General features: G+C 33.9%; 1 protein-coding gene across 1 annotated transcript in view; it reads right to left on the bottom strand.

Annotated features, from left to right (window-relative positions):
• SERINC1 (serine incorporator 1) overlaps window positions 1–12,719 on the bottom strand; it is a 32,887-nt gene that overhangs the window by 2,727 nt on the left and 17,441 nt on the right. Inside the window, exons 3-9 of the mRNA XM_007190777.3 lie at window positions 10,528–10,697; window positions 5,626–5,705; window positions 5,236–5,373; window positions 3,357–3,526; window positions 3,161–3,251; window positions 1,460–1,604; window positions 1,114–1,344 (exon numbers count right to left, since the gene is read on the bottom strand). Of these exons, the coding sequence (XP_007190839.1) occupies window positions 1,114–1,344; window positions 1,460–1,604; window positions 3,161–3,251; window positions 3,357–3,526; window positions 5,236–5,373; window positions 5,626–5,705; window positions 10,528–10,697 (1,025 nt within the window). The remainder of the gene's footprint in view (window positions 1–1,113; window positions 1,345–1,459; window positions 1,605–3,160; window positions 3,252–3,356; window positions 3,527–5,235; window positions 5,374–5,625; window positions 5,706–10,527; window positions 10,698–12,719) is intronic.

Here is a 12,719-nt window from a genome sequence, read left to right as displayed (position 1 = left end):
TTTTTGTCTGCACTGGGTGTGTGTTGCTGTGTGCGTGGGCTTTCTCTAGTTGCGGTGAGGAGGGGGCTACTCTTCGCTGCGGTGCACGGGCTTCTCATTGCAGTGGCTTCTTTTGTTGCAGAGCATGGGCTCTAGGCACAGGCTCAGGAGTTGTGGCTCACGGGCTTAGTTGCTCCGCGGCATGTGGGATCTTCCCGGACCAGGGCTCGAACCCGTGTCCCCTGCATTGGCAGGCGGATTCTTAACCACTGTGCCACCAAGGAAGTCCCAAAATTAGAATTTTTTTTTTTTTTTTAAGAAATTCACGTTCTTTTATTTATTTATGACTGTGTTGAGTCTTCGTTTCTGTGCGAGGGCTTTCTCTAGTTGTGGCAAGTGGGGACCACTCTTCATCGCGGTGCGCGGGCTTCTCACTATCGCGGCCTCTCTTGTTGCGGAGCACAGGCTCCAGACGCGCAGGCTCAAGTAATTGTGGCTCACGGGCCCAGTTGCTCCATGGCATGTGGGATCTTCCCAGACCAGGGCTCGAACCCGTGTCCCCTGCATTGGCAGGCAGATTCTCAACCACTGCGCCACCAGGGAAGCCCAGAATTTTTAAAAACAAAATATAAACCACTATCTTACAACTAACAGAAAAAGATTTATTAGTTTTGAAGTGATAAAAAAACAAATTAGTTTTGAAGAATTCTAAGAATCCATCTATGTTAATGTATTCGCACCTCAATTTTGAAATCTTCAAAGATTTTAATGACAAAGTTTGAACAAAACAGAAGAAACGTATCTTTTTATTGTACTATGTTGGGAACTGGTTAGTATTAAAAAGAAAAAGCAAGCCCTGTGTTTGATCAACTGTCAACATGTATTTCCCTAAGCAATGTGTTAGTTTCATGAAACTTTATTTCAGTCTCTTCAAGATTTGGAAATATTTCAATGACTGTTATTGCTGAAGCAAGGAAATAAAGCCTGCATTTCTGAAACTGATCTCACTATTCATTTAGTTGTAAATTTTGAAATATATTGGAGGATTAAAAAGTACTCCATACCACATTTAACAATGGAATCACAAAAAAGCCATCAGTTTCCACATGCAAAGTTTTCATGAAATATAAGTACCTGTACCAGTTGGTAAGGGTCATCATGATATAAAGCGAAGCCAGGAAAAGCATAAAGTGAAAGAAGGAGTAACTGTAAGTGACACCATCCCTTTCATTATCTATAGCTCGGTGAACATCATCTCTGTCCTCCAGTGATCCATCACTTCTGGCTCCACCATCTTCTATTAATGTTGATTCATCACTTGTTAGAGTCAGTTTATTAACCTGACTATTGTTTGAAGTACGGATGCTGCATGGAAGACAGTTTAGAAAGAGAAAAGGAAAAAAAAGGGGAATTTAAAGATTCATATATGAATAATAGCTGGACTTCTTTTTTAAAAAAGAAAATCCATAACTTTTCTTACCTTGAATAAAACACACACAGTAAAAAGAGGATTAGTCCAATAATTCCTTGAGCATGCCACCACTGTACAGACTGCCCGTCCTTTGGGACAGTGCTTGTTGTATTATATCCAATTATGCTCAGTAGACTTGGGTTGCATTCTGTTTCTATAATGTAAATTAAGGTCAAATTAAAATGTTAGAATAGTATAAAAATTTTTTTCAGAGCACAATGTAGTTCTTTTTAACTCTTATACTCTTGCAAATTCAAAACATTTTGTTAGAAAAAGGCACAAACATAACAAAAAAATACTTTAAGACAACTTTATAGACACCTTTTTATAAAAATTTTATAGTGCTAATTTTATAGACGTGCTTGGAAAACAATTTCATTTTCAACCTCATGCAGGAGCTGAGACATTAAGCTTCTTGTTGATCAGGAAACTGGTGAAATTTAGATGACCTCTCTAAAGCATAGTAAAGTTCAAGTAGAGTCAAGAATAAAATTCAGATATTCTAAACTAAAATGCACTGGCTTTTCTATTACAAACTGTGAGATAAACTTTATAAAATGACTATTGTTATTATCAATTTGTCAAACTACATTGTTATATAGTTTATACATAAAATCAGTTACTAGAATTTTAGCAAATAGTTTGTGGAAATGAGCAAATAAGGCATAATGACCTAATGCTTATTCAGCTTCTTGACTCCCGTAAATAAAGAATTTAAATGGGGTTGGTATTCACTTAAGTGTCCCACATATGTTTTCCTCCCACAAAGCCAGATATGTCAATTGCCACCTTATCAATGAAAAATGATTTTTATCCTTAAGCCATTCATATAAGGATAATCCCTAAAGCAAATTACTATTAGTTTTTTTCTAGACACTTACCTGGACAAATATAAGGAATCTTTCTCTAGTATACTAAAAAAAAAAAAAAAATTTTCTCCAACTAGTGATAAAGCACCTATGAAATTTATAAACTCAATGAAATATAAGATTCAGAAAACATATTTTATAATTTTTCTTTATTCTGAGGAAGAGAGACCATTTTTTTCCTTTTCAAAAAATAGTATAGTTGACTCTTGAACAACAAGTGGATTAGGGGCCCAACCCCCTCACACAGTCGAAAATCTGCATATAATTTTATGGCTGGCCTCCATATCCAGCCATTCATATCTGCAGATCGTGTAGTAATGCAGTACATATATTTGAAAAAAATCCATGGATAAGTGGACCTGTGCAGTTCAAAACTCTGTTGTTCAAGGATCGACTGTAATTATTAATTTCTAATTTGTTTCACCACAAATGACATATACGGGCTTCTACTCCCACAGAATGCAATAAAACTGGCCTATAAAAAGATTACAAAGACCAATTATATTCACTTTTAAGGTAATCACAGACAAAAAATAAGTGAAAAAAACTATTTACAGTAGAATCAACAAACATTTTAACAGCTCTTATTTCTTTACATATACTATCATATGCACTGTACAAATGAGGTATATTTCTTATAATTTTCATATAATTTCTTATAGTTTTGCTAGTGAAAGAAGAAACTAAGTGAAAAAATACAGCAATACATCAAAGATGAAAATAGTATTATTCCCATTCTCTTCATTTCTCTGTAAGCTTAATTTTACAAAATGACCATCTTTGAAAAACGAAAAGCTGTAGGATTCATTAAAAAGAAACAAATCCAGGCAAACGAACATACCTGGTTCATTAGTCATAGCAGACCATGTCAAATACATTGTGTAGACTGTAATTACTGAAGACTGTAACAAACCAGATCTTGGTTGTGATTCCTACAAAAAAACAAGCAAAACAGAAAAATATTGTTATCATTCAAGATTTAGAAAAACTTAAAAAATAGAAGCTTCATAAAAATTAATGAACTAATCCAAGCTTACTTGGATCTTTGGCAGTATAGACATTACAGAAGCACCAAGGCAGAGGAGCATGTTGACACTGATGAACGCTTTATTTTCTGCACAACTGGCTGGATGAGTATAGTAAACAAAAAATAGGACGATAGCAACTAAAGACAGCAGATAATTCAGAGCTGTAGCTGATAACAAAGCTGTGAAAGAAATACATTGGACAATTAGATTTTATCACTAATATTAGGAATTAGGCATACGGCTCATTTTACAAGCAATCTTATTTTATTCAAAAATATTACTTTAAGCAACTAACATTGTGTCAGCATTACACAGGCTATATAAGTAGGTAAAGATATTCTCAGCTTTATCACATTAAGAATTTTATAGTCTTAACATATAGCTCATTATGATGATGTGTTTTTAAGGACAATAACATACTAATATGATCTTCATTTATAGTAATATTTACATAGAGTTTCCAAAACACATTCAGATGTATTAGCCATTATTTTCAAAATACAGAAAAATAACTAGGAGGAGAATATTAAGGTTTTTAAAGAATGATAATCATTCAGTTGTAAACAAGGGCATTAAGAAAATTATTTTGTTAATGCTAAGCCTGCAAAACAATGCTTTTCCTCATCAACTAAAATCTTAAAAAAAAAAAAAATTATTCAAGAGTAAGTCATTATTATTTAGTAAGACAACCTAAGCTTCTTCTAGCACACACACACGTTTTAGTTTCTGTGCTAATGTATGCTATTATATACATGTATGTATGTCGATGTGCCTCACTGACAGGGGATCCATCAAACAAATATTTACTGAGTACCTACAAAGGCCCTAGGGATATAGTAGGGAACAAAGCAGAAACTCTTACACTAGATTTAACATTAAAAAATGAGATATTCTATATAAGTAAATTTTCCAAATGACCAAAGCTCATTTCTTTGAATACCAAACCCTTTATTTTAACCACTGAGATCAAATACCACAAACTAGTTGTATGAGAGAAAATATGAAGCTAGCAGACATGCTGGATTTAGCTTTCATTCTGATTAAAAAAAAAAAAATTGTTCTTTTTTTTAGCTGAAACTCAGATCATTACACATAAAAATCCAGATTTATGGCTTCTTTTGGAAAAATCAGAAAAATTAAGCAACACTGGGTTCACATTTCCACAAGGCAACTACTAGATGGAACCGAGCAGTAGCTATATGCATTTTAGATAAAGGCCTTTACATTCTCCAATTCATCACAGTCCCTTCTATTAGCAAAAGGATTGAAAATGCACTTAAACCTGGTTCTCCTCCCTCATTTTTGTTACCTGTTGTAAGCATCTGAATTTTGATCCCTGTTTTAGAGTTTAACCACAGGACTCAAGCTCATCATTATAAATAAACATTAAATACACTACTGTAAAAATTCCCTTAGGTGTTAGTTACACATAAGAGCATTCTTTGCACTTAGGCAAAATGTTTCAGAGTTGTTTTTTTATTTTTCCTGCTTGCTGATGTTTAAGAATTGTACCACTGTTTGTTCATCTATTTCTAGCAGTCCTTGTCCCTTTAATATTTTACTTTTAACCTTCTGTAGGCTTCCCAGGAAATTAGGCTGTAAAATATACGCATTCAGCAATAGGCTTTGGAACTTCTATTTTAGCCATTCATGGTCTTCTGGATTATTTCCTGGTTCTTGGGTATGTTCCTAGTTGACATGCCAAAAACTCTCTCTACAAGTAAAGTTGCTGATATAATGTGATAAGATGCCACTCACAAACTTAAGCTAAAAACCTCCTCACAGAAAATTATACCATAAAAATCGTGATTTTCCCATAGTCTACATATCTGTTCTCACTTTCAAAGTTCAACTATCTTGAAGATGTTCTGTAAGACAAAAAGCTTACCTGCATACCAACATCTTGAGTTCCCTTCTTCCATTTTTTCAACCCATGATTCATTCCACGAATGGGCAAAATCAATGAGTAAGACTAGCTGTATGAGAATGAAGCAAAAGGCACCTGCCATGCCTACGTAAAACCACACTGAAAGAAAAAAAAAAAGCAAAAAACCACAAATGAGTGACTGGTTCACTTTTCATTATTTCATTTTCACAATCAATACACAAAAGGAAAAATAAAATTTTACATAAATGCCTTGGTTTGGCCAACGGGGGGGGGGGGGGGGGGGAGGAAAAGGAAAAAACAAAACAAATAGTTACAGTTCCAGGCAACAATTATTTCAATTTCCTTATAAAATATCAACATCACACAAAGAAAAAAAAAAAGATTTCTTACCAGTTGTAAAAGTTCCTTCTGGAATGAAGAAGGCCCCAATAATAATTGCAACTGCTGCAGCAAATTTAAAGAACCAGAATCTAAAAACAAAAAGAAATAATTTTTTATTAATAAAGATTAATTCAACAAGTAATTTCACATATGAAATCTTTGAAGAGCTATTCTTAAAGAACAGCTACACTTTATGTGACTATTCTATTCTTTCTGAGGATATCCTGAAAACGAGAAGTGAAGAATATCATGTAAACTATTTTAGGACAGTTTTAATTCATTATGATAAAATGAGAATATTAGTTTCATTTCACAGGTTTATTTTACATTACACCAATAGCTATTATAATTGGTGTACATGAAAAGTGTAAATAAGGTACACTGTACAAATGAATAGTTTTGGAAACACACAATAAATGCCTGGAAAACAGATTTCCACTAGCTAGCCAGATGAGTTGAAAGAACCAGAGAAGACATAAAAAGCTTAAGAATTCTGCCACAGAAAGGAGCAAGAAGTGAGAAGCAGGTGTTCAGAGTCAGAGAGAACCCTAGATATAACAGGATCAATAAACTTACCTGAAGACAACTGGTAGAGATTTGAGGCATCTGCTACTTCAAATGTGGAAGCAGCAATGCAAAACTACAAGGAACATGAAGAATCAAGAAAACATTTCACCACCAAAAGAAAACAATAATCCTGCAATAATTGAGCACAAAGGCATAAAATCTTGCAGTCTAGCAGATAAAGAATTCAAAACAGCTGTTTTGAGAAAACTCAATGAGCTATAAGAAAACACAAAGATAATTCAACAAAAACCAGGAAAAAAATATATGAAAGAATGAGAAATTTAACAAAGAGACAGAAATCATAAAAAAGAACCAAACATACTCTGGAGCTGAAGAATTCAACAAAAGACATGAAAAAAATACAATAGAGATCTGCAGAAGGGCAGATCAAATGGAAGACAGAAAAAGCGGACAGGAATTTTGATATAACCCAATCAGGGGTGAACAGAGAAAAAAATGAAAAAGAGGGAAGAAAGCCTCAGTAATCTATGGAATTCAAATATTAGAATGATTGGGTTCCAGAAGGAGAAGAGAGGAAGAAGGGGGCAGAAAGTTTATTTAAAGAAATAATAGCTGAGAACTTCCTAAATCTGGACATCCAAGTTCACAAAGCTAATAGATCACACTATCAGCTCAATGCAAACAAACCTTTTAAGCCATATTATATAATGAAAACTGTCAAAAATCAAAGAACATGAGAGAATCCTAAAAGCAGCCAGATGAAAAAAAGATTGTAATCTACAAAGTCATTTCCATCAGGCTCTCAGTGGATTTCTCAGTAGAAAACCGTATAGGCCAAGAGAGAGTAGAATGACTTTAAGAGACATACTCAAAGTGTTGAAAGGAAAAACATGCCAGCCAAGATTACTCTGTCCAGCAAAGTTATCCTTCAGATACGAAGGAGAAATAAAGATTTTCCCAGTCAAAATCCAAAGAATTCACCACCACTAAACTTGTCTTGTAAAAAATGGTGAAAGGAATTCTTCAAGCTGAAACGAAAAGACACTAAATTAGTGACACGAAAACATACAAAAGTATACAACACACTGGTAAATGGAAATACACAGATTTAGAAGAATCTAATTCTTTAATAGGATGGTGTGTTAACTATGTAACTGTAGTATAAAGATTAAAGAGAGTATTAAAAAACAATAGCTATTATAATTGGTTAATAAATATACAATATAAAAAGAGATAAATTGTGATATCAAAAAAATAAAAGAGGAGTAAATGGGTAAAATGGGTAGGTCTTTTGTATGCAACTGAAGTTGCTATCAGCTTAAAATGGGCTGTTTTATCTGTAAGATGTTTTATGTAAGCCTCATGGTAACCACAAAGCAAAAACCTAAACTAGATTTACAGAAAATAGGGAAGCAGACCATACCACCAATTTACAAAGAAAATCACCAATTTACATAGGCGTTAACAAAGAAAAAAGAAATTATGGAAATATGAAACAGCCAGACAGCAATGAATAAGATGACATCAGTAAGTCCTTCATATCAATAATTACGCTAAATGTAAATGTAATGAATTCACCAACCAAAAGGCACAGTGGCTGGATGAATTTTAAAAAAAAACTGAAAAAGACACAAACAAATGGAAAGATAACTTGTGTTTGTGGATCTGAAGAATAGTTAAAATGTCCATACTACCCAAAGCCACCTATAGATTCAAAGTACTCCCTATAAAAATTTCAATGCCACTTACAAAAAAAATAGAAAAAACAATCCTAAAATTTGTTATGTAACTACAAAAGACCCCAAATAGCCAAATCAGTCATGAGAAGGACAAAGCTGGAAATATCACACTTACTGATTTCAAACTATACTACAAAGCTACAGTAAGTAAAACAGTCGTACCATAAAAGAAGACACATAGACCAATGGAATAGAATAGAGAGAGCTTAGTAATAAACCCTTCCATTTTGGATCAACGAATATTTGACAAGGGAGTCAAGAACACTCAATGGGGAAAGGAGTCTCTTCAACAGTCTTTGGAAAACTGGGTAACCACAGAAAAATGAAAATGGACTCCTTTATTACATGACTCACAAAATTAACTCAAAATGGATTAAAGACTTAAACATTTAAGACCTGATACCACAAAAGATATCAATACTAGAAAGATGCTGATACTGGGAAGAAGAAAGTAAGGAAGAAACTCCACAACATTAGTCTTGGCAATGAGTTTTTAGATGAGACAGCAAAAGTACAAGCAACAAAAGGAAAATCAAACAAGTGGGACTACATCAAACTAACAAGCTTCTGCAAAGCAAAAGGAACAATCAACAAAATGAAAAGACAACCTACAGAATAGGAGAAAATATTGCAAACCATGTATCAAAAAATGGTTAATATCAAATATATATAAAGAACTCATACAACTCATTAAAAAACAAACAATCCAATTAAAAAATGGACAGAGGAACTAAATATTTTTCCAAAGAAGGCATACAAATGGCCAACAGGCATATGAAAAGGTGCTCAACATCACTAATCATCAGAGAAATGTAAATCAAAACCATTATGAGATATCACCACCTCAGACCTATTAGAATGGCTATCATGACGACAAGAAATAACAAGTGTTGGTAAGAACGTGGTGAAATGGGAACCCTTATGCACTGTTAGGGGGAATGTACACTAGTTCAGCCACTATGGAAAACAGTATGAAGGTTCCTCAAAAAAAAATAAAAGTGGAACTACCATACAATCCAGCAATCCCACTTCTACATATATATCCAAAGAAAGTGAAAATAGGGTACTGAAACGATATCTGCACATCCATGTTTATTGCAGAATTATTCATAATTGGCAAGATATAAAAACAACCTTAATTATCTGTCAACAGATGAATAAAGAAACTGTAGTATATATACACAATGGAATATTATTCAGCCATGAGAAAGAAGGAAATCCTGTCATTTGCAACAACATGGGTGGACCTTGAGGGCATTATGCTAAGTGAGATAAGCCAGACAAAGAAAAACAAAGATTTATGATATTACCAATATGTGGACTCTGAAAAAGAAAAATGTACTTTAAAGCTTCTAAGAGACTAGATCTTAACTGTTCTCGTCACAACTAAGAAATAATAATTACATGATGTGATAGAGGTGTTAGCTAATACTATGATGGTAATCATACTGTAATATATAAAAGTATGAAATTAGCACTTTGTACACCTTAAACCTAACACGATGTTATATATCAATTATATCTCAATTTAAAAAAAAACATTAACAGTGACATGAGTGCTTAGTGCATGCTTTGAGAAGAATGTTATCTCATGAAATGACTGTGATAGCCATCCTGTAATGCACTTTGAGAAGTGTTTAAAAACACATTTAGTAAAGATGTTTTAAGAGTGCAAAAAAAATTAAAATTAAAAAATTAAAACAACCAATGACTAAGGGAACAAAATAAAATAAAATCAACCTGGCACAGCACATCTTTTTTCATTAATATTTATATTTCACTTGTTCATTCTTCCTGTCTTTGGTAGCATGTTAATAGATAAGCGATAGCAGATATTCCAAAAAAATTTTTTAATTTATGGGGGGGAAAAAACAGTGATAAAATTCAAAACATTCAAAATTGAGTGTGAGAAGTAGTGCTCTATATTAAGGGAGACTGATAAAAGGGACCCTGAAGTTTCTAGGTTGTTCAGTATAACCATTTAGAAAATCAATCAATCACCTTGTTTCAAAGGAATAAAGTTTTTCATTTTGGTTTCACTGTACGTCTTAGGAACTGAGTTCAGTTTTATGTAGTGAGATTGGCCTACAAAAAGCTAAAAGGAGAAGGAGGAATAAGCTCCTCATTATTAGTCACAGATATGATAAATCTTCCTTTTTAGGATGAAAATACAGTTGACCCTTGAACAATGCTGGAGTTAGGGGTGCCAACTCTCTGCATGGTTGAAAATCCATGTATAACTTATAGTCGGCCCTCTGTATCCGAGGTTCCTCATCTGTGAATTCAACCAACTAGAGATCAACATGGATTGTGTAGTACACTGTAGTATTTACTGTTGAAAAAAATCTGCGTATAAGTGGACCTGCACAGTTCAAACCTGCGTTGTTCACAAGGGTCAACTTTATTAAACATTATGCAGAGACTATACCAATAAATGACCCAAGGCTACTACTTAATATTTATATTTCCAAATTCCAACACATTCTCTAGTAGAGACAAGAGGATTTTCTTACCTTGTCATTCATGAATAAAATAATTCTGCAATTGTTCAAGTTTATTTCACTTTAAACTTTCTTTAGACAGACTCAAAATTACTGAGAAGAGACTATCCAGACTTTATATTGAAGTTTATTAAAAACCTTACCCATTGTGGACTGCAGCTCTAGGATCACTGCTGCTCTTCACTTTGATCATTAACAGAGATAGGAGAAGGTAGAACATAGCCAAGCCAAAGCACAAACGGTATACAGCTTTATAGCCAACCAGAATATTACAAGGGACCACTCCTTTCTCATTCTCACAAAATCCAGGAATCTGAAAACAAAACAAGAATTTGTGATCCAGAATTTTTTCAAGAAAAAATGAAAACTCTGTGTAATCAAATAGTTTAAGGTTTAGAAAATTGAAGTTCACTTTACAGTTTATGCTGAAATGTAATCAAGGTTAAGTCTACACATTTTCACAAGACAGAAGTGTAACTCTTTTTTTACTTTATGTGAGCACCGGATAAGCTACAAATGTCAATCCTAAAGTGGATGCTTATTTTAACTTGCAGACTTAATTCTAAGTTTTTTTTAAAACTTGCATTCCACTGGGATATACTAATCACATGTATAAGAGAAAAATACAATCAATAAAAGTGTAAAGAATCACAGAGTAACTAAATCAGTTTCTAAATACTAAAGAAAACAATGATGGCATTTTGAGTTTAGGTCCCTCATTCTACAAGTGTTATTTCTGATAATGGATGGATTTGGATTAACAGCAAAATGGCTGGCTGTATTTTTATTTTTTAACTTAAAATCTTAAAAAAGACTGATGACCATTTCAGAAAATCACACTGGAATCAGAGTACAAGAAAGTATTTTTAAAATATTTTTAAGTGAAACAAATGGGAGTAGATACACTATTCACATATATCAGAGTGAATTACTGCCTCCAGAAACGTTAAAGTAAACCAATATGCCAACATACAACTGTTAATGTGTGCCTTTAAAATCAAGAACCTAAAATTATATTTAAGTTAATGCAGGTGCTACTTCCTTTTTGCTAGTTCCTGTACAATCTATAAGCTCTTTCTTGGTCTCACTTGAACCCTACTTTCCCAACTTAGTTTAACAATTATGGCAATATGTACTTACCCATACTGACTTGCAACATGTACTCACTAGCACCCTTAATTATCCCATGCCCTTAAATGAGAGCAGCACACCACCTGGCTAATTCCCATCATTAAGTTTTAATTCAATCACCTATATTAGTCAGGTTAAGTTGCTACAGTAACAACCTCCAAATATAGGTGGCTTAAACAGCAAAGATGTATTTCTTGCTCACGTACATGTACATGGTTGGTTCTAAGTAGTCAACTAAAAGAATCCAGGCTGCCAGAGAAGCCACCATCTCAAATGATATACAGGTTGTGAGAGAAAAGAAAGGAGAATCTGCATTAGCAAGTAGAGGGTGATGTTTATCACTTCTACTCATAACTCACTGACCAGTACTAGAGACATGACCCTACATATCACAAGCACTCTAGGAAATGCAATTCTCTGATGACCTTCAGAAAGCAAAGAAGCAGAAATATTGGGGGTTACAAACTATCATCTATCAACTAAACCATTCATAACAACAGTCAACTGGATCCATGACAAAAACCATATGAACGTCTTCTGCTTATACCAAGGACTTGAATAACATTAACTGAGCATCTACATATGCCATGTGCAATGCTACTTTCAAACTGTAATAAGCTCATTTCCCAAACTTACACTATTTTTCCTTACCCCAAAGTCAACCCTAAGCAGACAACTGTGGTTTAAAATGGAGGTTATCTGACATGAACACTCTCTCAACCTCAAATTTTCTATTATCATTCATTTTTCCTTGGAGGAAAAGTAACTTCTATATGCCTTCTCTTGATCACATTCTCTCTCACAGGTTAGATCCCTTATGACTATTCTCAAAATACAAATAATTAAATCTCCCCAGCCTAAAACTTCTTTAATTCAGCCTCCCTCTAAGACTTACTATCTGCATTACAAAACTCCTTAAATCAGCAGTCTATTCTCATTGGATACATTTCCTCATAGCCATCTAACTCTCCCTCCCAATCCTTCTAGGCCAGCACTCTATAAATGCTTTTTCAAGACACTAGACATATACTGGCTGTCAAATCCCAAGGCTACTTCTTAATCCTCACACTCCTTGACTTTTTTCACACAGACATTATGCTGTCATTCTTAAGACTCTGTTCCTAAGGCCTACTAAACAGGTTCTTGGTTCTCTTTTTTCACTGTTCCTTCAGAGGTTCCCTTTTTTCCACCAACTCCCTTAAGA

The sequence above is a fragment of the Balaenoptera acutorostrata genome, chromosome 14 (assembly GCF_949987535.1).
Source record: "Balaenoptera acutorostrata chromosome 14, mBalAcu1.1, whole genome shotgun sequence".
Classification (NCBI taxonomy): domain Eukaryota; kingdom Metazoa; phylum Chordata; class Mammalia; order Artiodactyla; family Balaenopteridae; genus Balaenoptera; species Balaenoptera acutorostrata.
Note: the sequence above shows the minus strand (reverse complement) of the source record. Positions and strands in the feature narration are given on the sequence as shown.